The sequence below is a fragment of the Lissotriton vulgaris genome, chromosome 2_2, assembly GCF_964263255.1.
Source record: "Lissotriton vulgaris chromosome 2_2, aLisVul1.2, whole genome shotgun sequence".
Classification (NCBI taxonomy): Eukaryota; Metazoa; Chordata; class Amphibia; order Caudata; family Salamandridae; genus Lissotriton; species Lissotriton vulgaris.
The window spans coordinates 318,511,683-318,536,822 of record NC_141688.1 but is presented as its reverse complement, the minus strand read 5'-3'; the positions used below and the strand labels follow the sequence as shown (position 1 = coordinate 318,536,822).

General features: G+C 52.2%; 1 protein-coding gene across 8 annotated transcripts in view; it reads left to right on the top strand.

The window, feature by feature from the left end:
* The window catches only part of CKAP5 (cytoskeleton associated protein 5), a 901,993-nt gene that overhangs the window by 480,096 nt on the left and 396,757 nt on the right, over positions 1 to 25,140 (top strand). For 4 of the 8 annotated variants that reach the window (XM_086959676.1, XM_086959677.1, XM_086959678.1 and 1 more), the window contains exons 28-30: positions 1,525 to 1,608; positions 1,882 to 2,007; positions 2,567 to 2,716. In XM_086959676.1, coding sequence (XP_086815802.1) covers positions 1,525 to 1,608; positions 1,882 to 2,007; positions 2,567 to 2,716 — 360 coding nt within the window. The remainder of the gene's footprint in view (positions 1 to 1,524; positions 1,609 to 1,881; positions 2,008 to 2,566; positions 2,717 to 25,140) is intronic. The other 4 variants (XM_086959680.1, XM_086959682.1, XM_086959681.1 and 1 more) reach the window with 1 other exon arrangement.

Genomic DNA, 25,140 nt, shown 5'->3' with positions numbered 1-25,140 from the left:
CGCTCTCATTCTATCTGGACCGCACACGCCAGTTCCGGGTAGACAACCAGCTTTTTGTTGGTTATGTGGGCGCTAAGAAGGGACGTGCGGTGCACAAACGGACCATCTCCAGGCGAGTAGTGTTGTGCATCAAGGTATGCTACTCTTTGGCTAAAAAGGAGCTTCCTGTTTGGCTGAGGGCCCATTCCACTTGCAGGACATCTGTCAGGCAGCTACGTGGACCTCTGTGCACACGTTCGCTAGACACTACTGCCTTGACAGCCAAGTCTGGAGAGATGGCTTTTTCACCTGTTCTGTTCTCCAGGACTTTCTGGTGTGATCATTGGTTCGCAGACCAACCACCGGGGTTGGTATTGCTGGGGTATCTATTCTAAGGTAAGGAATCTAACACTAACCTGTTTCTTTCGGATGCACAAGTTACTTACCTTGGGTAACGATATATCTGTAAGAAACAGTAGTTGGTGTTAGATTCCTTACTGCCCCACCCATCCTCCCCGTTCTGCGAACCGATATGTAGGGTTAAGGTTCTTCCCTTTCAGGGCCCTAGTTTCATGGCACCAGTGTCTGTTTTTATCATGGCTCTCGTTCCTGGCGCGGAAAAGCTGTGTATAAGAACTGACGTCAGCGCGCGAGAACGGCGTCTAAGTACTCCGGCGTCATCACAGCAATCACAATGCCGACGACTGACGCGGAGCCGCAGACGACACGCAGGGGTACTGCTACGCAAAACTTTCTGGATCCAGTCTGACGCTTGGGGATATTTTAAGGTGAGGAATCTAACGCAAACTACTGTTTCTTACAGATATATCGTTACCGAAGGGAAGTAACTGGTGCTACAGATATATCGTTACACAAGTAGTAACTTATGCTATCGTGCTATTCTTTTCTTCCCACACAAATGTACAAGAGTGGCATAAAATGTATCAGAGTCTATGCTTTGGTTTTAAATCGATTGAGTTCAAACAATTTCTTTAAAGTTTATATTTCCTGAATAGAGGGTCAATTGGAGAGCTTAAGTGCGTCCACTGGTCATGAGTCACATTGTACTGAGTGAAAGAGTCTCCTCACGATAGAGACCACACAGTATTAGTTTCTGCTGAGGATGTGGAAACTGTAGTACATGTGATGTTTCAACTGACTTGACTCCAGGCTTTTTATCTGCATGGTTTCTTTTAGCAGAGTTGTCAGATCACATTTTCTTCTCCTTTTTGTATGACTAAGGAAGAAACTAGAAAGAAAGCACGGTAGCATGTGATATTCTGGAGGCAGGATGTGGCATGAATGGACAACTACTGAGCTTCAACTGGTGCCGTCCTTCAGGCTTGACATGATCTCTCGCAAAGGTTCAAGCAGAAGGGGAATGATCTGCCAGTCCAGTTTTTAACATGGGCAGTAACTTGTAGTACTTTTTAATTTTTTTGACCTGGGGTTTGTGAGTTGCCAGATTGAAAAATTTGTCGCAGAGATTATTGAAGTCTACTTGCCAACTGCAGCTTTGTAACCAGCAAGCCTTCCTTTGTCTAGACTCCATCGCAGTCTTCTGAAGGAAATAACAGTATGTCTAAAGCAAACACCAGCCAGTCAAAAGCCAAACCAGCCAAGCAACAGGTACCAGCAACAGCAAGTGGTGAAGGGGTTAAGTTGTCACCTTTTGGGTGTTTTTGGGTGCTGCTGGTTTTCTGGCCACACACGTTGAGTGATTTCCCTATCTCAAAAGATGAGATCCACCATTTTATTTTCATATGATTAACTGCTACTTGCCCATACCTCTTTGTGACAGATCAGGTGTGTGTTTGTGAAGCTGTCACACCGGATGTACAGCTAGTTGATGGTTGTGACCCCTTTCCAAGCAGTTCCTTTTACTGTGTGCATTGTGTTTAGGGGATGCCTGGGAAGAAGCTGCCAAGCAAACCGAACCTGAAGGACGAGGAGGACCGCTCCGGGCCCATTTATATCATTGTTCCCAATGGAAAGGAACAACGAATGAAGGATGAAAAGGCTCTGAAGGTAAGAAGCTGTTGGTCTTTGGTAACTTCACGGAGTTCTCTTCTCTTCTGTCTGCTGGGACTTGCCTTCCAGAGTCCACACCCGCCCACCTCTGGTCTTGGCGTGTTTTTCATGTTAACTTGTGCAACCATAAATTGCTATTATTTCCTTGCAGTCTTTGGTTGATGAGGTACAGTCACACTTAATCTCTAGTATTCTGTGACCGACAGTTTGTTTTCCGTTACCCGAGGAGTATCAATAGTGAGGATGCAGGTTGTAGCTAAAGATCTTTGGAATACTTTTATGCATGTCAGGGTCACACATCTCCTTTGTTAATTTTTGGCATGGTATGAGTTGGATATTAAAGATTTGTAAACGTTTAATATTTGAATTTGTACCCTCTGCTTCTATTCTACCTCCGCCACCCCTATTTGACTATATTGCATCATGTTCTTCTGGCCTTTAAGGCCTCCTACCTCCCTGACCTCTCCTACCTCCCTGACCTCTTCCAATAACTCCTTACCTCCATCCTTCTATTCCTTGTAAAGCCCTCATCAGGCAGTTTCTGATTGTGTTGCAGGTGCTGAAGTGGAATTTCCCTGCTCCCCGTGATGAGTACATAGAGCAGCTGAAGACACAGATGTCTGGTTCTCTTGCCAAATGGTTGCAGGATGAGCTTTTTCACTCTGACTTCCAGCGCCACATCAAAGCTCTCGCTGTGATGACAGACGTAAGTTTTACAATAGATTTATGTCCAGCGAACACGGTCTCAGAATACTGGGTACAAATGTAATGGTGGTGTTTCTTTAGGAATTACTTGTATTTCATTTGTTTGAGTACTTCAACTTTCTTAGCTGCTCCAGAATAGATACTACCATAGATACACATGCCATGAATGCCTCCTAACTGGCAAAGCTACACAACAGTTTTCAGTTGGATAGCACATAAAGATGAACCCTTTAACACTGCTGTCTGTGAAATAAGAAAGTTGCTGGCTCAGCCATCTGTTCCTCAAAGCAATAACAGCGAGTTTCCACTTTCACTTGGGCGAGTCAGGCTTAATATATGCCAAGTGGATTAGTTATTCCCAGTGTCCAAATGCTGATGAACTTAGGTGGGTCTTACACCCCGTGCTCTGTTGATTTTAGAACAGCTGGACCTTGTACTAGATTTGCCTGTGCCATCCGTCCCTGATCAAAGCTTGCAGCCTGTCATTCTACTCCTGCCACCCTCTGTCTGGGGGTAGGGCTGGAATTTAGGTTTGGGTGGGAGTGTCTCAGATCTGACAAACTGTGTCCCAATCCTGGTTGTTGAGGTAGTTTGTCATTCGTGTCTTAGAGTCCGTCTCATGACCCTGCAGACTGGGCCAAGTATACCTTTTACACACTGGACTGTCAGAGTAGCAGTTGAGCAGTTCAAGCCTTCCCGAATACTTAGTGTGAGGGGAGCAAGTGCTCTGAACTTAAATCAGCCAACAAACACAACAACTTATCTCAACCAGTGCTCATCTTTAGTTAAAACGAAAGGGCTTTGATCTCACAGCAAAACATACTGCACACATGAAGGATGGTACAGTTACGTGCTAGAGAACTCCCCAACGAGTTATAGTGAAATGCTACATTCTCTCCTGTGTCCTTCTCTCCCTGGTATCCTTTGTGAGCCCCCAACATCTATGGTAAGTTAGGAAAATTTTGGTATAGGCATTGATTGGGCAGAATTTCAAATCATTATTACTGCAGTAGATAATTTGTCGGTCAGTTCAATAGTCTTTCTGCCCACAGTTCGTTCTGGCAGTCGTTTGCATTCTACCAGCAGGTTTCACCTTTGCCTTTCAATGAGGGCTTGATTGAAATTTTTCTGGACACCATTTCCAAGCCCAGCACAGAGGCTCCTTTGAACTGAATGATTGCCTGCCACTATCGCCCTACACCGAGCGACCCAGTTTTCCTCACCACCCACCTCACAAAGCTTGGTTGTTCAAGCTTCCACTTATTGTGTCAATGTCCCTTCCGCTCTCCCGGACAGGGAATCCTGGGCCGTTATTCATGTTGGATATGATGCACGGTTGCGTAGGTGCTGCCCAGAGTGTCGGAGGAGGACTGGATTCTACTCTCCCAAGCCATTTCAGACGGGAGAGATGCGACGGAGTTGGCCATCAGATGCAGCTTGGACACACCGGACTTGCCTGGCAGAGCGATTTCCATAACGGTGGCCGTATGTTACCTCGCCTGCCTGAGGAGATCTGTTTTTTCAAGGAGATGTCCACGCTAATCTTCTGGACATGTCGTTTAATGGCGTCCATCTCTTCAGAGACAAAGCAGATGCCGCACTGAAGCATTTCAAGGACTCACAGGCTGTGGCCAAGTCCTTGGGCCTCACCACAGCATCTTGGTCTCTGTCTGCTTTTCGCTCCTTTTCTGGCTACGGAAGGGGCTACCAACCTCGCCATCCCTGTTCGGGGCAGAGGACCCGCAAGTTCAGCAACCTCTGCTGGGCTGTGGACGCGGTACACCCAGAGGGTACGGAGGCCAGAAGTCTTGCCAAGCAACAATTCCCTCCACTGCAAAACCCTCCTAGTCAAATTCCCCCCCAGGATCTTTCACAGCCAGTTGGTGGAAAAATACACCATCTTCACCACTGGTGAGACACCACCTCGGACAGGTGGGTGTTGCAAATAGACCAAATGCTCCCTCCCCTTTGAGACTAACCCTCCCTCCATCCATGCCTCCAGTGTACAATCTGCAGACGGAGAATCACCTTGCCTTACTCCACGGAGAAGTCAACTCTCTTGGCCAGGAGAGCTATAGAGAGGGTTCCCTGCCCAGAAATAGGCTGTGGTTGGTACTCCCGCAATTTTCTGGTCCTAAAGAAGGATGGAGTCCTTCATCCTATCCTATACCAGGGAAGTAATATTTACTGGTGACTTACCTGTAAACAAACCAATTGCATTCTACTGCATTTCAGTTGTGTTCAACTGTATTATTCTTGCTGAGTTTTATTTCACTTACCTGCACCAGGCCAGGCTTGGTTCTAGAAATAAAATACAACTAAATATTTTTATACAAACAGATTGTTCTGAGTTCAGTCTTTGTGTGTGATATCCTTTCTTGCCTGAGTGGGTACAATAAATGCTCAACACTGCCCTCTGATAAAGCCTTACTACTCGCCCACACTGCCACAGAGAATCTTTGTTAGAAGTGTTCGCCTCCGAAGAGAACGTGCAATATCAGCAGTTTTGCGGGTTGGAGTTTCCAAGGCGGCTCTCGCTCAGCGACGCTTTTCAACGGTAGTTGGGCTCAGGCCTCCTGTACGCTTTTCCGCCTATACCAATCCTGCCAATAATGCTCGAAGATCAGGAGCGACTGGGCACAAGTCATTTATGTGGCTCTGGATTTGGCACTGTGAGTTTGGTATCTCGAGCTTCCTTGCGTGGAAATTGAGTGACAACTACTGACTGCTTTCGACCTTCCTCCCGATGTCTGCAAAGTTATTCTGGCAGCCAGGGGTCTTTCCATGAACGTGGTATTCGCCTGACAATGGAACAGATATTGTACAGAATTGTCTTTTGACCCCTTATCTGTGCCTCTGTCAGGTATTCTACTGTTAATCCTTTCCTTGTCCTAGCAGGGCTCTGCCTTGGGCACTCTGAAGGCCTACCTTTTGGCCCTCCCCGCTTTTCTTTTGCTGCCATATCAGACTTAACTTTAAGTCCCCTCTGGTGCAGAGGTTTTTTAATGGGTTAACACACTTGTTTCTCCCTTCTCATTTTCTTATGCCACAGTGGGACCTTAATTTGGTCCTTACTTTCTTGATGTGTGCACCATTTGAGACGCTGTACAACTGCCCTCTACGATTGCTCACTAGCAAAACTGATTTTTTTGGGTGGTGATTACCTCTGCCAAAAAGGCTTAGCGAACTGCAGGCACCGTCAGCACAGCCTCCTAACCTGACAGTTTTTCCAGCCAAAGTAGTACTAAGAACTAGTGCATTCTTTTTGCCCAAGGTTGTAACTCCCTTCCATCTGTGACAGTCCGTTCCTCTGCCCACTTTCTATGCACCTCGGCATCCTTCCAACGAAAAGGAGCATCTCCACTGTCTGGACCCAAAAAGAGGTATTGTTCTACCTTGATCGTACTAAAGAGTTCCGGGTGGATGACCAACTCCTTGTACCGTACGTGGGAGCAAAGAATGAGCGTGCTGTTCTGAAGAGTACCATCTGTATAAAGATGTGTTATGCCTTGGCAAAGAAGCAGTTTCTTGAAGGCCTTGCGGCCATTCCACCAGGGCAAAGGTAGTCACCATAGCCCTCCAGCGTGGAGTTCCAATTGATGATATCAACCAAACAGCTACACGGGCGTCTGTGCACTTGTTTGCCAGACACTGTTGCCTGGATTCTCACGTTCGCAGATAGGGCCTGTTTGGCCGCTCTGTTCTGCAGGGTTTTCTGGTCTAAACCTTTCTGCAGTACCACCTCCGTGGGAGGTATTGCTTGGGTAGGGAATCTGCGGCTAGATGTCTCTATCAGATGGACAAGCTACTTACCTTAGGTAACGCCTTATTTGGTAGAGACCTGATCTAGCAGCTGATTCCTTACTGACCCACTCATCCTCTCTGCACTACAGAATTGTTAGTGTCAGGGCTTTTAACGCTCAGGGCCCTTGCTGTGTTTTTTAACACACTATGGTCAGTCACTAAATTGCTCTGCGCTTCTGGCGTGGAAAGACGTGAAAAGTACTGACATCTGATAGACTACCAGCCGCAGAATCCTTAACGTAGAATTATCCCCAGGGGTGAGACTGGATCCGAAAAACTTTTTGTCACAGCACCCCTGCGTGCCGGTGGGACGGCACCGCGTGACTCCGCCCTGACGTCCACGTATGTGATGTCAGCGAGGACACAAGTCCCACCCTGGCGCGCCTACGTCGGCTCTTCTCTTTTCTGCGTACAAGGCGGATCCGGATTGTGTCCTGGCCTGTTTTCAGGCCTTCCATTCTCTTCACGCTTTGGCGTCAGTGGAACAGTGTGCGAATGCCTTCGGGCTTCAAGACGTGTACCTCTTGCGCACGTCCCATGTGTGCGACGGACCCTCACCCGATATGCATGTAGTGCCTGGGTGAGCACCACGACTACGGATTGCAGCACCTGTCAGCACCTTAAGCCTAAATAACGGCGGGAGTGCCGGATGAAATTGCTGTTGGCGTGCTTGTTCAGGTCGGTGTCATCCCAGCGTCCGTCTCCTACCTCGGAAGCAAGGAGCCACCGGTTTCATCTGAGACATCTTCCTTCCCCACGGCCCCATGGGCGTGGTTCACCGGCTGGTAGGTCCTTTAGCTTGTCTACGAGGCCCTGTCCTCCTTCAGCGTTAGGTGCTGGCTCCCCTCGGGACATGCGCCCCGCCTGTCGCCTTTCTACCCGCCGTGGGCGACTAGGGTCCAAATGACAGCCTATGCTGCAGCTCTGCCAGCTTCTTTGGGCCCTCCTCCACCTCGTGAGACGTCCGTGGATCCCTTGCCTCGCGCGGGGACTTCCACAGAATTGCTTGCAGCTCCGGCCCGAAGGTTTCGGCTTCAGGTCGTAGGAGGGTGGTGTCATCTAGGTGTGGTCCTTCAGGGCTCCCCTCTTCGGCACCTCGCATCCCTGCCTCGCCGCAAATACCTACGGGGCTCCCTGTGGCGCTGCAGGAGATTGCCGAGAATCTGGGCTTGCACCCGAGTCCCCCTCGGTCCTCTATGCAGGCGGCTGCCTCGACAGACCGTGCCGGTGCAGTTTCGGCGCTGGGAGCCTCCCTCCCCAGCTCTGGTGGAGTCACCGGTGGAGGCTGGGACCTGGGGTACTTTTCCGAGTCCCTCTCGGTCCTTGTCGCGGGCGGCTGCCCCGGCTGAGGTGACGCCGCTCCTTCGCTGTAACGGCGTCGACCCCGCCCCATTATCCTGGGGAGCACGTGGTGGCAGAGGTCGACCCGGCGCCGCAAATGCCCACTCAGGCGCCGGTGGCGGACTCCACGAAGTAGCACCGGCGTCGGGTGCTTGATCTGTCTCCCGAGGTACCTTCTTCTCCGGAGATCTGTCATATGTTGGTGTCTTCCTCCAACGGAGGCGGGGTGCCGTATTGTTGCTTTTTCGCCAGCATCTTCAAGGAAGGGCTCCTCACAGTCCCCACGGCCTAAAACCTCTAATCTTCTTTCTGTGCATCTGGGGTTTCCACCCGCCTCTCCGCCTTCCCCTGGAGCCCCTCAGGTTCCCCATTCTTCTGTGGATCCCCCACTATTCCGGGGCTGGCCGCTTCCTCCTACAGCTGGACTTTGGGACGGACGGCTCAGTCTGTAGCCGTCGCCCACGGAGGAATTACTTACTTCTCCGTGGCGCCCTACTGAGGCCAGTGTTGCCTTTGTTCAGGCTAATTCCACAGCTGCTGGTATTCTGAGGATGGGTGAACCTGTCACTCCGTTTCCTACAGACAACCTCTTGGAAGTTCTCCACCAGGGCTCTGGTGGACGGGAGTTTTTCTGTAGTAGGGGATCTCTGTGTATAGTCATAATCATGTGAATAGTCCCACCCATGTGCGTGGACCCTAGAGCACTTCAATAGAAATAGTCTCTTAAGTTGTCCTCTTCTGCAATCCTGCATAGACAATTAAGAGAAAATAAAAGACAAATAATGCAGCCTGAAACCAACAAGGCTACACTGGCCAGTACTTCATCCTGAAGTGATAAAGATAGCCAGATCACAATTAACATTTAATCATTTTGCTAAGTTTCACACACAGAGAAACTCCCCTTCACAAAGACCATTTTTCATGATATAGATGAAGGGTTGGACAGACGAGCCCCATAGGCTGCCATTATGTGTCTGTGAATGGATACCGTGCCTTTAACACCTTGGCTGCTAGCGAGGTTTTCCTTCTGTGCTGCATTCCCAGATTTACCATTGTTCATGACGAGCTCAGCTCGTCATCAGCACAGCTCAACTGTGCCCCATGACGAGCTGAGCTAGTCATGAGCATCGAAGGGGTTAAGTAACCCTCCAGAGACCCTCGGTATCCCATGATGCACAGCTAAAGGCCATTTACTTTCAGTTCTTTTTACCGGCTCCTGCTAGCAGGACCCTGGAGCATTGAGCTCTACCTTTTGTGGTATAGCTTCACATTTTTTAGCTTTTGTCTTAGATTGAGTGTTTTTTCTTAGTTTGAGTGTTTCACTCGACGTCTTGGGCCTTTACCTTCCCATTGCTGTCTTTTTGAGCAAGTTAGCCCATATTTTTCTTGTCAAAATGCCCTCTTTGTTTGACAAGTGCCCAGAATGTGGCAAGAAGGCGAAGTCTGACTCTCAGTTTGTACACTCTGTCTTCCTACATCTCATGTTCCTGACTCCTGTATAATCTGTAAATCCTTCTCCTGGAGGACCCTGTGTGACAGGGAGAAGATTTGCTTTCAAGACCTGGAGCAGAGAAGACCACAGGATGCAAATGGGATATCTGGGCATGGAGAGAGCCTTTACCCTTCCACAACCCATGCGTCTGCCTCTGGGGGGCACCCCAGTCGAAAAAAGGCCGAGAAACGACGCCGGTCCCGGTAGACGTCAAAGGCAACTTCGTTGAAACCAGGTATGACGATATGCTCCCCGTTGACCCAGGGCTCCGACTCTAAGTGACTTTGAAGATCAGCATCGAGTGGAAGGACACCGAGACATCGGACGAGGTCTACGTTGAGGACGTCCCAGACTACGTCGACGCATCATCGCCATCTTTCTGGGTCGAGGCGACACCGGCGTCAACGCGCAGGTCGCCGTAGACTAGAAGATCGATGTCGTGCAGAAAGTAGACTTCGAGGAGGAGGTAGACGTCATGTGGAAAGTTGACATCGCATAGAAAGTCGACGTTGAGGTGGTACCATCGGAGCTCGACGTCTGGAGACCGGTCACCCTCTGTGGTCAGCCTCTCCACTTCTGAGAGTTCGAGATAACGACTGCATCGACGTTCACCATCGAGGCCTGACCGCGAGCGGGGGAGAGTAATTTCTACCTCGGACTCTGAGTATTCCAGGACCTATTCTCCAACCAGTTCACCGGACCCAGCTCAGCCTGTGGCTCATAGTCAGTCGCTGCTGCTGCTGCGGCCTAGGATGCCTATTCCTTCTCCTCAGACTCCTCCACTTCCGCAACCACCACCGCCTTCTCTGCCTCAGCCTCTTCCTCGGCCACCGGTGGCTCCACCTGTGCCGGTGGACCCAAGAAGGCCAAGGTCTCGATACCGGCCAAGACATCGCAGCTGGCACCGGTTTTCTACCAGACCTCGCCGTCTTCACAAGAGGTCACATTCCAGATATACTAGAGACACAGAGTCCTCTAGTGGAGGAAGATACTCTCCTACTCTGTCGGATTCTCCACCTCTGAGAGTGTCCGTGCCTGCCCCTACTACAACAGTGATCTTTGAAACACTACAGCTGAAGCAATCCTCTTGTCCTTTGCTTCCTTTGGTACCCAGGTTGGAGGAACCGGCCATGGAATTGTTCCTGACTCCTGCCTCAGTGAAATCGGCACCCTCTAGGCTTCAGGAGAAATACCGTGACTCGGACCCTGCATTTCTTCGGGCGGATCCCCCCCCCCCCCCCCCTCTCCCTGGATTCAGTCATAGTGGTGGCGGTGAAGTTGCAGCACGCTACTGCCCTTTCGACCACAGTTGCACCAAACAAGGAAAGCCCTAGGCTTGATTCTGCGGGGAGGAAAGTCTGCAAAACTGCAGCCACTTCGATGAAGGCAGTGAGCTCTACTGTCCTCCTGGGCTGGTATGACCTCTCCTTGTGAGCCTCTTCAACAGTTCCATGAACTCCTGCCTAGAGACAAACATGAGGATTTCCAGGAGGTTCTCAATGAGGGTCTGATGGTCTCTAATCAGATTATCAGTGCGGCTGCGGACAACTCTCCTTGCAGCCCATGGATATTGTCATGGTGTGACTCTGCGACGCCATTCATGGTTGCGTCTCACCTCCTTGAAACCGGAGTCCCAGCAGCACATCACTAACCTCCCATTCTCTGATTCCTCCATCTTTGGTTCCCATGCGGACGAGGAGATGGGTTGGATGAAAGCTAAAGTTGAGACCCTCAAAGCTGTTGGTTTGGAAAAGCCTAAGGAGCAGCGTAGGAGTTTCTGTCTCTACCAACGGCGTTATTCTTCCCAACAGTTCCAAAGCGGACAGGGCCGTCAGGCTGTACAGCAGCAGCAACAACAGCAGCAGTTTCGGCAGCAGCCGTTTCAGAGACATCCGAGAGGCAGGGGTAACCAGCAGTCCATATCGGGAACAAGTCCCCCGCTGGTTCTAAGCCCTGAGAGGTTGCTTCCCCCTCTTATTACCCACTCCGGTGAGGGGGAAGCATTCAAAATTACCTGGCACAGTGGAAAAAGATAACTCAGGACAATTGGGTGCTGAATATTGTTCGTAATGGATACTGTCAATGTTTCATCATCCCTCCTCCATCGATTCCAGCAGTTCGTTCACAATACCTGTTGCGCGAACTTCAAGTGGATAACCGATACCCTGTTAAGAAAAAGGGCAATAGAACCGGTTCCTCCTCCTCAAAGGAGAAGAGGTCTATACTCCAGGTTCTTTCTCTTACGCAAAAAGGACAACAACGAATTCAGACCCATTCTCGATTTGCGACAGGCGAACAAATGGGATTCGCAGAGAAAAGTTCTGCATGCTGTCCCTGCACCAGATTTATCCTCCGCTGCATCAGGGGACTGGCTATGCGCTGTGGATCTGCAAGACGCGTACTTCCATGTACCCATTGCAAGGAAGCATCGAAAGTTCCTGCGGTTCCTAGTCGGTACCAATCATTACCAATATACAGTGCTTCCATTCGGCCTGAAGTCTGCGCCCAGGATTTTTTTAAAGTGCATGGCGGGGGTTGCAGCGCACCTGAGGAAGAACAAGGTGTTAGTTTATCCGTACCTGGACAACTGGCTGATCATAGCCGCCACATTCCAGGAAGCACAGCTACATTTCAATAGGACGGCCGTTCTGTTGAATCGTTTGGGTCTTCACATCAATCGGTCAGTCTGACCAGACTCCTGTTCAGTGTCTGCAGTACCTGGGAGCCTCCATCGATGCACTCAAGGCAATCGTGTGTCCTCTCTCCTGGGTTCCATGGTATCTTTCTCACTCCACATGCACGCCTCCAAATTCGGCCTCTGCAGGAATGGCAGGAGGATCAGTGGGACCAGAAACGAGGGAGTTGGCAGGACAGGATCCAACTGTCTCAATACGCCGTCCAGTCCCTGAAGTGGTGGTGTTCACCTCACAATCTTCTCAGAGGGATTCAGTTCCACAAAGATACTGACTCAGACCATTGTGACAGATGCGTCTCTCCACAGCTTGGGAGTGCATTCCGACCGCCTCCAGATACAGGGCACGTGGTCCCAGACGGAGACCACGTATCACATCAACTTTCTGGAACTCTGAGCGGTTCATTTAGCACTGAAAGCCTTCCAGCCATCTTTTTGTACCAGTTCCCTGCTTGTACAGACGGACAACATAACAATGTATTACCTGAACAAGCAGGTGGGCTCAATAGCGCACACTGTCTCAGGAAGTGCAGATGATCTGGAACTGGCTGCTGGTCAGGGACCTGAAGAGAACGGCTGCTCATCTGCCAGGTGTGCAGAATGCTCAGGCAGACGCGCTCACCAGACTCGTTCAAGAAAATCACGAATGGGTCTTAAACAACAAGGTGCTAAGAAAAATCTTTGCAAGATGGGGCACTCCAGAAATCTATCGGTTTGCCACCGCAGAAAACAGCAAATACTGAGACTTAGCCTCCAGGTTTTACCAACCGGGGACGCTGGGGAATGCACTGTGGATCAACTGGTCCAACCGCTTTCTCTATGCTTTTCCACCCATTCCCCTGATCCCCACCGTGTTGATCAAGCTGTCCGAGTCCCGGGCCAAGATTATCCTCATTGCTCTGGAGTGGCCTTGGCAGTGGTGGTTCACCGACCTCCTACACCGGTCTCTCCTGCCGCATCTTCGACTTCCGTGTCTGCTGGACCTTCTCACGAAGTTCGGAGGGCAGATGGTGGATCACAACCTCTCGTCGTTGAATTTGGCAGCATGCTCCTGAGCTAGTGCAGTATGGACATTTAAGTCTCCCTCAGAACTGCATGGAGATATTGAAAGAAGCGAAAAGACTGTCTACAAGGACTTCCTACGCATACAAATGGAAGAGATTTTGCATTTGGTGTGCGTCTAAGGATGTAGACCCTACATCCTGCATGGAGGATGTCATGCTCTCGTACTTACTACATTTGGCTCAATCTGGCCTTCATTTTCATTCCATTAAGGTTCACCTAGCAGCGTTAACTGCGTATAGGAAATGCCCTTCACAAGCTTCCTTTTTCCAAATCCCAGTCATCAAAGATTTTCTAGAAGGTTTGAAGAAGGGGTTTCCTCCCATTAGGCGTCCTTCGCCTCCCTGGGAGCTTAATGTGATGCTGTCTAGATTATTGAGGGTGCCTTTTGAGCCCATTCATAAGGCTTCTCTCCAGCATCTGTCCTGGAAGGCAGCTTTCCTTGTAGCCATAACATCAGCTCGCAGGGTGAGTGAAATCCAGGCTCTCTGTTGTAAAGAGCCTTCCACTGTATTTCATTCATCTAAGGTGATCATGAGAACTCTCCCAAAGTTCCTTCCTAAGGTGGTGTCAGAGTTCCATGTGAATCAAACGATTACTTTGCCCACATTTTTTCAGCATCCTTCCTCTCTGGCTGAGAGGTCCCTTTATTCCCTTTACGTGAGAAGGGTGTTGAAATTCTACTTGGATAAGACTAAGGAGATTCATAGATCGGATCAATTATTTGTTAATTATGGATCTGTTAGGACTGTTCTTGCTACCTCCAAGCAGTCCATCTCTAGGTGGATTGTGTCCTGTATTCAACTGTGATCAAAAAGCCAACAAGACTCTAGTAAGCCTAAGGCTCACTCTACCAGAGGTAAAGCTGCTACAGCGGCTTTACTCCGTAACGTCCCTATTGCAGAAATCTGTAGGGCTGCCACCTGGAAGTCAGTCCATACCTTTGCTAAACACTACTGTCTGGACTCTGATGCCAGGGCAGATGCTCAGGTTGGGCAGGCTTCGTGAGGAATCTGCACAGTCGTGGGTTTGTCTGTTTCTCCCACCCCTGAGGTTTCGGTTTTGGGATGGGCTTGCCATTCCATTCACATGATTGACTATACACAGAGATCCCCTACTACAGAAGGAGTACGTTCTTACCTGTAACTCCAGTTCTGTAGTAGGGGTGTCTCTGGGATAGTCCTAAGCAACCCGCCCTCCTCCCTGGTGGATGAAACAATACTATCCTGAATGCAGCAGGTCTGGCTTTATACACCTTCAAAAAGAACTGAAAGTAAATTGCCTTTAGCTGTGCACCATGGGATACCGAGGGTCTCTGGAGGGTTCCTTAAAGGCACAGTATCCATTTACAGACACATAATGGCAACCTATGAGGATTGTCTGTCAAACCCTTCATCTCGATCATGAAAAAGCGGTCTTTGTGAAGGGTAGTTTCTCGAGGTGAGAAACTTAGCAAAATGATTAAATGTAATGTTCGAGGCATATGGGCTGCAGACCGTACACTGTTGCATTAGATCACTGTCTGGTGGTGGGCCCGGATGATTACACTTTGTTGTTGTCTTGGAAGAGTCTTTGTCTGCTAGGTGACTCCTCCCTTAGACCGTAGTGCGCATGGGCATCCACTCCATCCTCAGATTGTTTTTTTCCGCCATCGGGCTCGGATGTGTTCATCGTTCGGTCCAGTTACCGATCTCTTTTCGAATCCATAAATCCATCTACAACATCAATATCGTCTTCGACACTGATTCCGGTCGCCAGCGTCGAATAGAGGATCCACTTCTCCATTCCAGCCCTCGTCGGGGCCGTTGGGCCCAACTGCACCATTGGACCTTTGGCTCATGGAAAGAACACCGTTCAAGAAGTGCCCTCAGTGTGGACACAAGTTTCCCCACACCGACCTGCATGAAGTTTGCAACCTGTGCTTGTCTCCAGAGCACGCTGGGGTCGTTAGGGATTTTTTCTGACCTCGCCTTTGTTGAAGGCCGATGTGGTCTGGGCATTCAGTTTTGTGGTGCTTGTTAGCGTCCAGCTGCACCTGCCTGGGTGATGTGGTCTGGACGTTTAGTTTTGTGGCGCTTTTCAGAGTCCAGCTGCACCCGCCTGCTCTTCTGGACTACAGCCAGGGGCCTTGATGTGGGGCCTGGCGTCCCTGCTTCTTGTTGTGCGGGAGCTTTGTGAGACTGTTCTTCTTCTCCCGCCTGCCTTATTGCTGAGGCGTTGTTCTGTCTGGCCTGCTGACTTCCAGCTGTGATGGATTCGGCTGCCTTCTTCACTGGGTGTGTTTCCGGTGGAGCGCTCTTGTCTTAGTTTCTACCCCTTCTCCTTGGAGTCTCTGGGTTGCCTGTACCTCTGGGGCTTCTGGTGGAGGTCCCTGGTACATTGACTGGGCTTGGGGTGTACTGGCCTCCTTTGGTATTGCCCTTGCTTTCTCCTGCTTGGTGAGGGCTGGTCCGCCTCTTTTGTCGTTATAACACATCCCCTGTGGGGCCGGCGTTCTTGCACGATTCGGAGGTTCTCTTCTGCTCGTGGTGGGGACTAGGCTATTTCCCCTGTCCCTGTGATTTGTCCCCTGTTGGGGTCTTGTGTTCATCCGAGCTGGAGGGGTTCTCTCACAGACCCTCCTTCCCCTTGGGTATGGCTAGGGTATCTGTTCTACGTTGAGGAATTTGCAGCTAGTATTCTCTGTCAGATGTACGAGTGACTTACCTTCTGTAACAATGTATCTGGTAGAGACTATTCTAGCCGCAGATTCCTTCACGACCCGCCCTTCCTCCCCGTTCTGCGAGGACCTTTCTTGGTCTTCGGCACTCGCCTACCTCCGGGTGGTTGTTCTCTGAGAGTGCCTTTTCTTACTCTCTCCCTAAGGGGATGCTCGTCTTGTTGTTTGCTCTAGTCCTTACTTTCTGTTGAATGGCTGGTGGTTTGATGGGTACTTCTGCACACCATGCACCCTGGTCTCCAGTGTGTGGTTGCTCATGCTCTTCTTTTTTTCGTTGCTTGCCCTTCTGACTCCTTTGCTGTCCTTGGGGTCGAGGTCCCTTGGCTGGGTCTCGACCCTTAGCCCCTTTTCAGGATATATTTCTCCCTGCTGGTGTTGGCTGGGGATGAATTGCCGTTACTCTTCAGTTCTGGGCGGTGGTTGCAGTCTTCGTCTGCTGTGCAACTTTTCACATGTTTCTACCCCGGGGATGTTGTATTTATTTGCAGGCTTGCTTTGCAGTAGCTGTACTCTATTTCATTCCATGTCTTTTGGTGCCATAGTGCCTGGCACTGTTCTGGATGGTGCTGTTCCTCACCATTTGTTTCTTCCCTTTCTGTTTAGCTGTTTTTTTTGCACACTGTTCCAGTATTCTCAGTTTGATTGTGATGGCTCCCCGTTGTGGCGCGGAAAAAGTAATCCAGAGATCCAGAGAAAACTAACGTAGGTGCGCCGGGGTGGGACTTTTGTGTCCTCTTACGTCACGTACGCGGACGACGTCAAGGCGGAGTCACATGGTGTCGTCTCACCACCGCGCAGGGATGCTGTCATAAAATGTTTTCCAGATCCAGTCTCACGCCTGGGGATAATTCTAAATCTGAAAGAAACACGTTAGTGTTGGATTCCTTACCTTAGAATATCCCCAGGCGTCAGTCTGGATCCGGAAACTTTTGCGTAGCAGTACCCCTGCGCGTCGGTAGGCGTCGTCTGCAGGCGTCCCCTGCGGCTCCGCGTCTGTCGTCGGCGTCGTGCGCCGTGATGACGTCGCTGGAGTATATAGACGCCGCCTCCGCGCGCTGACATCAGTTCTTCTTTTTTCCGCGCCAGTGGACGCAGATCTGAAGAGCAGTACTCCGGTCTTTTGACCAAGTTTTTCGATTGTTATTTCTCTAATTGTGCCTGATAGGATGCCTGGGTTCAAGCACTGTGATGACTGTGAGCGCACGATGTCGGTCACAGACCATCACCGCCTCTGTCTCCGGTGTCTGGGCCCCAACCACGACGTGGACTCCTGTGTCGACTGCCGGGCCCTCACCAACAAGGCTAGGCTACTGGAGCTCCGGGTGTCGGCCCCACGTCGGGACCAGGAGCGGTCCCGGTCCGGCCGGAGGTCGAGAGAGCGTTCGAGGGAGCGGTCGCGGAGCCGCGCCGAGCGTTCCGGAAGTCGACACCACTCGTCAGGCTCATCAGGTAGGAAGCACAAGAAGTCGGGGCGTCGTCATCGTACCCCCGACTCCCCCCCCGACGCTCGCGCGATGCGGCCGGGGGCTCGGGTGACCCCAACCCCGCGGCTCCGCGAGAGTCGCCGGCGCGGCCTGCCTCATACCCTCCGGTCCCTGGGCATGGCGCGACGCCTGAGGAGATCGAGGCGTTCCTCATGGCCATGAGGGCGCTCGCTTCTCCGACGGGGCCTACGGCGCCTTCGGGCCCAGTGCTACCGTCTGGGGGCCCTGGCGGTTCGGGTGTCCCTGCCTCGGCGCCGTCGGGTGTCCCTGCCTCGGCGCCGTCGGGTGCTCCGGCCCCGGCGCCGCCGACAGCTCCGACCCCGGCGCCGGCTGGTCTTCCGGCCTCCCCGGCGCCGTTACCATCGGGGTTACCCCCGACGCCGCCCCCGCGCGGCGCCGGTTCTCCGGTGCCGGCTCCGGCCGGCGGCGGGGTTCCGGCGCCGGCTCCGGGCGGCGCCGTCCCCTTACCTTCACCGACGCCGGACGCGGCGCCGGACGGGCGTCGCTCGACGCCGGTGCCGGCGCCGATGGGGCCCATGAACCCCGAGGAGCCGGTCTACATCGTTGACTCCGAATACGGAGAAGATGAAGAGTTCGGTGAAGGTTGGGAGGGGTCCGAGGACCCTCTGTCACGCGAGTGCCAGTATGACCCGGACTGGACAGGTGACTTGGGGGATGCCAGTGGTCTGGACGACTCTCCTAACCCTGGTTTGATCTCTCCTCCTTCCGTGGCATCGGTGGAGGGAGCTGCCTATTCTGTGGTGCTGATGAGGGCTGCCAAGGCCTTACACCTTGAGCTCCCCGTCGCGGCCGTGAGGCCTAACATCCTCACCGAGGTCTTCAAACCGCAGTCATGCCCACAGGAGCCACTGCTGCCGTTTAATGAAGCCTTGTCAGACGTTCTGTTGGGCACGTGGTCCAGGCCCGATTCAGGTGCGCCTGTTGATCGGAACGTGGCCAGGCGCCACCGTCCTTGTCCGGACGACCCCAAGTTCCTGTCTACCCACCCCACCCCTGAGAGTCTGGTGATCCAGGCCTCGACCTCCCAGTCCGCATTCCCGTCGGCCCCGCCCGACCGGGAATCCAAGAGGTATGACCAATTTGGCAAGAAGGTCTTCTCGTCCATTAGTTTGGGCCTGCGGTCTTGCAACACCGCCTGCCTCTTGGGCCGCTACACCCACTCTGTGTGGGATACGGTCGCGGAACTGCTGCCAGAATGCCCCATGGAGGTGCGGGCAAAACTCGGTCGAGCTGTGGCTGAGGGCCGGGATGCAGCGAAATATTCGATACGGTGTGGTCTTGATACGACCGACTCGCTGGGCAGGGCTATGTCAACGACGGTGGCGATTCGTCGCCACGCCTGGCTGAGATCCGCCAATTTTTCGGCTGATGTCCAGAATACATTGATGGACATGCCGTTTGATGGCTGTCACCTGTTCGGTGACAAGGCGGACCACGCGCTGGAACGCTTCAAGGACTCCAGGGTCACGGCCAAGTCCTTGGGTCTCTCGACCCAGCGTCAGCAAACGGGTTCGTTTCGTCCCTTTCGTGGCCAAGGAAGGGGCGCCCCCACACGTGCTGCCAGCCACGCGCCGCAACAATCCTTTCAACGCGGTGGCGGCCGTGGAAACCGCCGTGGTGGCGGTCGGGGACAACGGCGGGGTCAGACCACACCTTCCCCCGCAGCATCTACCCCAAAATCCTCCTAGTCCGTGCTTTCGGCCCCATGTGACGCCAGTGGGTGGCAGGGTTCGCCATCACCACGCTCACTGGCGCACGATCACTTCGGACAGGTGGGTGCTGCAAATCGTCCGAAGGGGCTACTCCCTCCCCTTCGAGACCTCTCCTCCAGCCATGCCACCGCAGAACCACCGTGTGTCGGGGGACCACTTGACACTTCTGCAGGAGGAAGTTACGGCCCTCTTGGCCAAGGGGGCCATCGAGCGCGTTCCTGGGCCAGAAGTAGTGCGTGGTTGCTATTCCCACTACTTTCTGGTGCCCAAGAAGGACAAGGGGGGCCTACGTCCTATCTTGGATCTAAGGAACGTCAACGGCTTCCTCCGGAAGGAGAAGTTCAAGATGTTGACGTTAGCTCAGGTCTTGGCTGCTCTAGACCCACAAGACTGGATGGTAGCGTTGGACTTGCAGGACGCCTATTTTCACATTCCCGTCCTGCCGGCCCACCGGCGTTACCTGCGGTTCACGGTAGGCCTGGAGCACTTTCAGTTTATCGTGCTCCCCTTCGGCCTTACCAGCGCCCCACGGGTGTTCACAAAGGTGATGGCGGTGGTCGCAGCCCATCTGCGCAGGTTGGGGGTTTCAGTCTTCCCCTACCTAGACGACTGGTTGTTGAAGGCGGGCTCGCCCCAGACAGTCGTCCACCACCTTCAGATGACGGCAGACCTCTTGCACGACCTGGGGTTCTCCATCAATGTGCCGAAATCACACCTGTGTCCCTCTCAAAAGCTCCTTTTCATCGGAGCGGTTCTGGACTCGGCGCAGTTTCGGGTTTATCCTCCGGAACGGCGGGTTCGGGATATTCAGGCTTTGATTCCCATCTTTCAGCCGCTATCCCGAGTTTCGGTCAGGTTGACGCTGCGGCTGCTGGGACTGATGGCTTCCTGCATCCTTCTGGTGCATCACGCCCGGTGGCGGATGCGGGCTCTGCAGTGGGACCTGAAGTTTCAGTGGGCACAGCATCAGGGCAACTTGTCCGACCACGTCTTGATCTCGGAGGACACTGCGAGACAACTGCAGTGGTGGCTTACGGACCGCGATTGGGTCAGGGGCAAGTCCCTCTCCCTTCCCCAACCGGAGCACGTTGTCGTGACGGACGCGTCCCTCCAGGGCTGGGGTGGCCACTTGGGAGAGGCAGAGATCAGAGGCATCTGGTCTCCGGCGGAGTCCCGGCTCCATATCAATCTGTTGGAGCTGCGGGCGATTCGTCTGGCACTGAAGGCATTCCTCCCCTTTGTCAACGGGAGTGTAGTGCAGGTGTTCACCGACAACACCACCGCCATGTGGTACTGCAACAAACAGGGCGGAGTGGGGTCGTGGACCCTTTGCCAGGAGGCTCTGCGCCTCTGGCAATGGCTGGAACGTCAGGGCGTGACTCTGACGGTTCAACACCTGGCAGGTTCTCTGAACGCCAGGGTGGACGAATTCAGCCGTCGGTGCTCGATGGATCACGAATGGCGTCTGAACTCGGACGTGGCGCAAGGCATCTTTCTTCAATGGGGAGAGCCTTGGTTAGATCTATTCGCCACAGAAGAGAACGCGCAATGTCATCAGTTCTGCACGTTGGAGTTTCCAAGACGGCACTCGCACGGCGACGCCTTTCGGCGCGAGTGGAGTTGCGGTCTGTTATACGCCTTTCCGCCTATACCACTTCTGCCCAGAGTGCTGAAGATCAGGCGCGACCGGGCCCAAGTTATCCTTGTGGCTCCGGACTGGGCTCGAAGGTACTGGTATCCCGAGCTACTCAGCATGTCAGTCGGTCCCCCGATCCGCCTGCCCCTTCAGGGGGACCTTCTGTCGCAGCAGCAGGGGACGGTCCTCCACCCGAACCTGTCCAGTCTCCACCTCCATGCTTGGAGATTGAGCGGCGGCAGTTGAGGCCATTTGACTTGCCTCCTGAAGTCTGTGATGTTATTCTGGCAGCCAGGCGTCCCTCCACTAAGTCGGTATACGCCTGTCGGTGGAACAGATTTGTGGCATGGTGCACAGCAAAGGCTGTGGATCCTCTTTCTGCCCCTCTTTCGGAGGTTCTTCTGTTTCTTCTTTCTCTTGCCCAGCAGGGCTCTGCTCTGGGCACTATCAAGGGCTACCTTTCTGCCCTTTCAGCCTTTTTGAGGCTTCCTGATCAGCCTTCTTTGTTCAAATCCACGATTCTTGAAAGGCATCACTCACATGTTTCCACCTGTTCCGTTTGTGATGCCTCAGTGGGATTTGAACCTGGTTCTAACTTTCCTGATGTGTGCTCCCTTTGAGCCCCTTCATTCTTGTCCTCTCCGTCTCCTGACTTTAAAGACGGCTTTCCTGGTTGCCATCACCTCTGCCAGGAGGGTGAGTGAGCTCCAGGCTCTTTCTGTCCAACCTCCTTTCCTGTCCATTCATCCTGACAAGGTGGTTCTGAGGACTAGACCTTCTTTCCTGCCCAAGGTTGTTTCGGCCTTTCACATCGGGCAGTCCATCACCCTCCCTTCCTTCTTCCCGCCTCCGCATCCTTCAAAGGATGAAGAGCGGCTCCATCGTCTGGACCCAAAACGTGCGCTTTCCTTTTACATGGATCGCACTCGCCAGTTCCGGGTGGATGACCAACTGTTTGTTGGCTACGTGGGTGCGAAGAAGGGATGGGCGGTTTGTAAACGAACCATCTCTCGATGGGTCGTCCTCTGCATCAAAGCGTGCTACTCTTTGGCTCGGAAGGAGCCTCCTGTTGGGCTGAGGGCCCATTCCACTCGGGCCACGGCGGCTACTACTGCCCTGGGACGGGGAGTCCCCTTGCAGGACATTTGCCAAGCGGCTACGTGGGCCTCGCTGCACACATTTGCGAGGCACTACTGCCTGGACAGTCAAGTCCGGAGGGATGGCTTCTTTGGCCGTTCTGTCCTCCAGGACTTTCTGGTGTAGTATTGTATTGGTTCGCAGACCCACCACCGGGGTTGGTATTGCTGGGGTATGTATTCTAAGGTAAGGAATCTAACACTAACGTGTTTCTTTCAGATGAACAAGTTACTTACCTTCGGTAACGATATATCTGTAAGAAACATTAGTTAGTGTTAGATTCCTTACCGAACCCACCCATCCTCCCCGTTCTGCGAACTGATACCTAGGGTTAAGGTCATCCCTTTCAGGGCCCTAGTTTTACATGGCACCAGTGTTGGTTCTCTCATGGCTCTGCGTCTCCTGGCGCGGAAAAGCTGTGTGCAAAGAACTGACGTCAGCGCGCGGAGGCGGCGTCTATATACTCCAGCGACGTCATCACGGCGCACGACGCCGACGACTGACGCGGAGCCGCAGGGGACGCCTGCAGACGACGCCTACCGACGCGCAGGGGTACTGCTACGCAAAAGTTTCCGGATCCAGACTGACGCCTGGGGATATTCTAAGGTAAGGAATCTAACACTAACTAATGTTTCTTACAGATATATCGTTACCGAAGGTAAGTAACTTGTTCGTTAAGTAATCTGGGGCTAGAATCGTCTCTACCAGATACATCGTTACCGAAGATAAGTAACTCATCCATCAGCACGCCGAGTGGCGGTTATATTCACGACGCCGACGTCCCCACAACCTCCTACAGGCGGTCAGGGGTACTGCTAAGAAAAATCTTCCGGATCCAGCCTCACGCCTGAAAGCGGTTTATATCCGTATAAGGTGTTACCGAAAGTAAGTAGCTTGTCCATCAAGTAGAAGTGACACCCCCAGTTTGTACCACACCTAAGATGGCTAAACTGAAGGGGACACTACTTTACAGAAGTATCCATATTTGTGATGGCATACTTAGAAATTTTGAAACGGGGTTTCAAAATTCCACCCCCTCCCCCACTCCCCCCCCCCCTGCTTTTTGGCTGGTTTATGATGTGGTTTCAGATGTGGTGCATGGGGTCCCTGCCATTTAGGTACCCTGTGCCAGTGCTCCTTCCTTAAAACAACCCCCAATTGGCACTTCTTCCTCCTGTATGTCCTTAGTAAATGGTTACCTGGGTTCCTAGGGCCTGGAAGCTGGAGAGGGTCCCTGGGACCTTGCCATTCCCCTTGCCACTGCAAGCCCCTGGGAGGGATACATCTAAGTCAACTTCACACCCTGCCTGGTTGACATTCCAGCTAGCACTGCTTTACAGTACAGGTAAGTCACTCCTCTAGCTGGCCTCACAGCCCTAAGGAAGGGTGCAACATACTCCAGGTGAGGGTAAATCTGCATGAGCAGATGTGTGTAGGAAGCTGTCTCTGTAAATACGTATAGTAGATGTATAGTGTGTAGGAAGCTGTCTTTGCACACTATACCTCTACTATACATATGTACAAAGACTTCAGTGGATCCCCAAAGGCTTACAGAAGTAAACGTTGATCATACCATACTCTCTAATTTGTGGTAGTGTGGGCGAGCATTAAGGCTTTATCAGAGGGTAGTGTTAAGCATTTTTTGTACACTCTTGGTGTGAGTAAGTGCCCCCTTTCTGCATGGTTGCCCCCACTTTTTGCTGAATTACTAATGTTCTTTGACTGAGTGTGCCCCGGGCTCCTGCTAATCAGGTACCCGGGCCTATGTTCTTTCCTTAAAACTGCATTGAAGCCTAAACCCAATTGGCATCTCTGGCCGCAGGTCAGCCCCTAGTAAATGGTACCACAGGTACCCAGGGCACGGTGACCAGAAAAGGCCTATAAGGCTGCAGCTCTTATTGTGCCACCCTTAGAGGTCCCGTACCCTTACCCTTATACTCTTACACTGCCTTTACAGGCTGCGTGTTTTGGTGCCGAACAAAGTGAAGTAGACATGCCCACATCTTTGCCATGTCTACAACCCACTGCCCTGGCATAGATCGACCACCCCCTCTAGTTGGGTGCACTATACCAGTGGTGAGGGTACATGTGCATGAGCCTCGTACCCCTACAATGTCTAAGGCCATTTTTAGACATTGTAAGTGCAGTGCTTGTTGGAAAGTTGGTCTCTTGCAGTAACCCCTGAGTCCCCCCCCCACCTCCCCCACCCCCCAAGGAATACTGATGCACTTTTCCTTGGTGTGCCCTGGTTCACTGCCAATCAGGTTCCCGGGCCTGTGTTCTACTCCCACAAACTAACCTAATTGACATCTCTGGCCACAGTCAGCCCCTGGTAAGTGGTACCGCAGGTGCCCAGGGCACTGTGACCAGAGAGACCCCTAAGGACTGCAGCACTTAGTGTCACCCTTAGAGGCCCTGTACCCTCCCACACACAGACACTTTGCAGGCTGTGTGTCTTTGTGCAAAAACAAAGTGAAGAGCCGACTGGCATACATCAGTCACTCCTCTAGCTTGGTGCCCTATGCCAGTGGGGAGGGTACAGGTGCATGAACCCTGTACCCCAACAGTACCTGGGCACTGTAAGTGAAGTGCTGCTGTTAGCACATTAAACCCACACTGATGCCAGTGTGGGATTTAATGTAAAATGCAGAGGGCGTCTTAGAGATGTCCCCTAAAACTCTACCAACTCCTAGTGACCTGACTGAGTGGCTGCCTAGGTTTACCGTAACATGGCAACCAATCTAGTCTCTCCTCCACTTCTATGCGGGTGAGACGCACCACGTGATTACATCTCCATGGTGATATTACCAAACCCGGATCCTCGCTTCGCCATTGCGAATTCGAGCGTTGCCCAGGACGTGATTCACTCCGTGTCTGGTAAGTACTATTCCAAGACCCTCGCGGCGCAAATTAACTAGCTGTTGTTGGTTTCCTTTATCGGTGACTCCATTTACAATTCCACCTCGCCCTGTCTTTCAGATGCCACGAGCGAGTTTCCCAATCGGACTATACTTTTTCATGATTCCCGTTTGAACGTGTATCTTACATAGCCAATCGGTGAGTGCCCTCCCTGTTTACTGCATCATGGTCTCTGATGCCGTTAGCTTTCTACATGTAAACTCTTTTCCTGAATGCCTGCCTTAATTGTATCCGATAGATTCAAAATATCGTCGGTACTTTGGACTATGACCGGCCCCAGAGCCACTTCAAACCACGAGCTATCTATATTATGAAGTGGTGAGTCTACTATATAGCGTTTTCAATAACAATTTCCTGGATTTGAGTCTCATAACGCCCTCTCTATGTAAACTTGCCTCCTCAATGT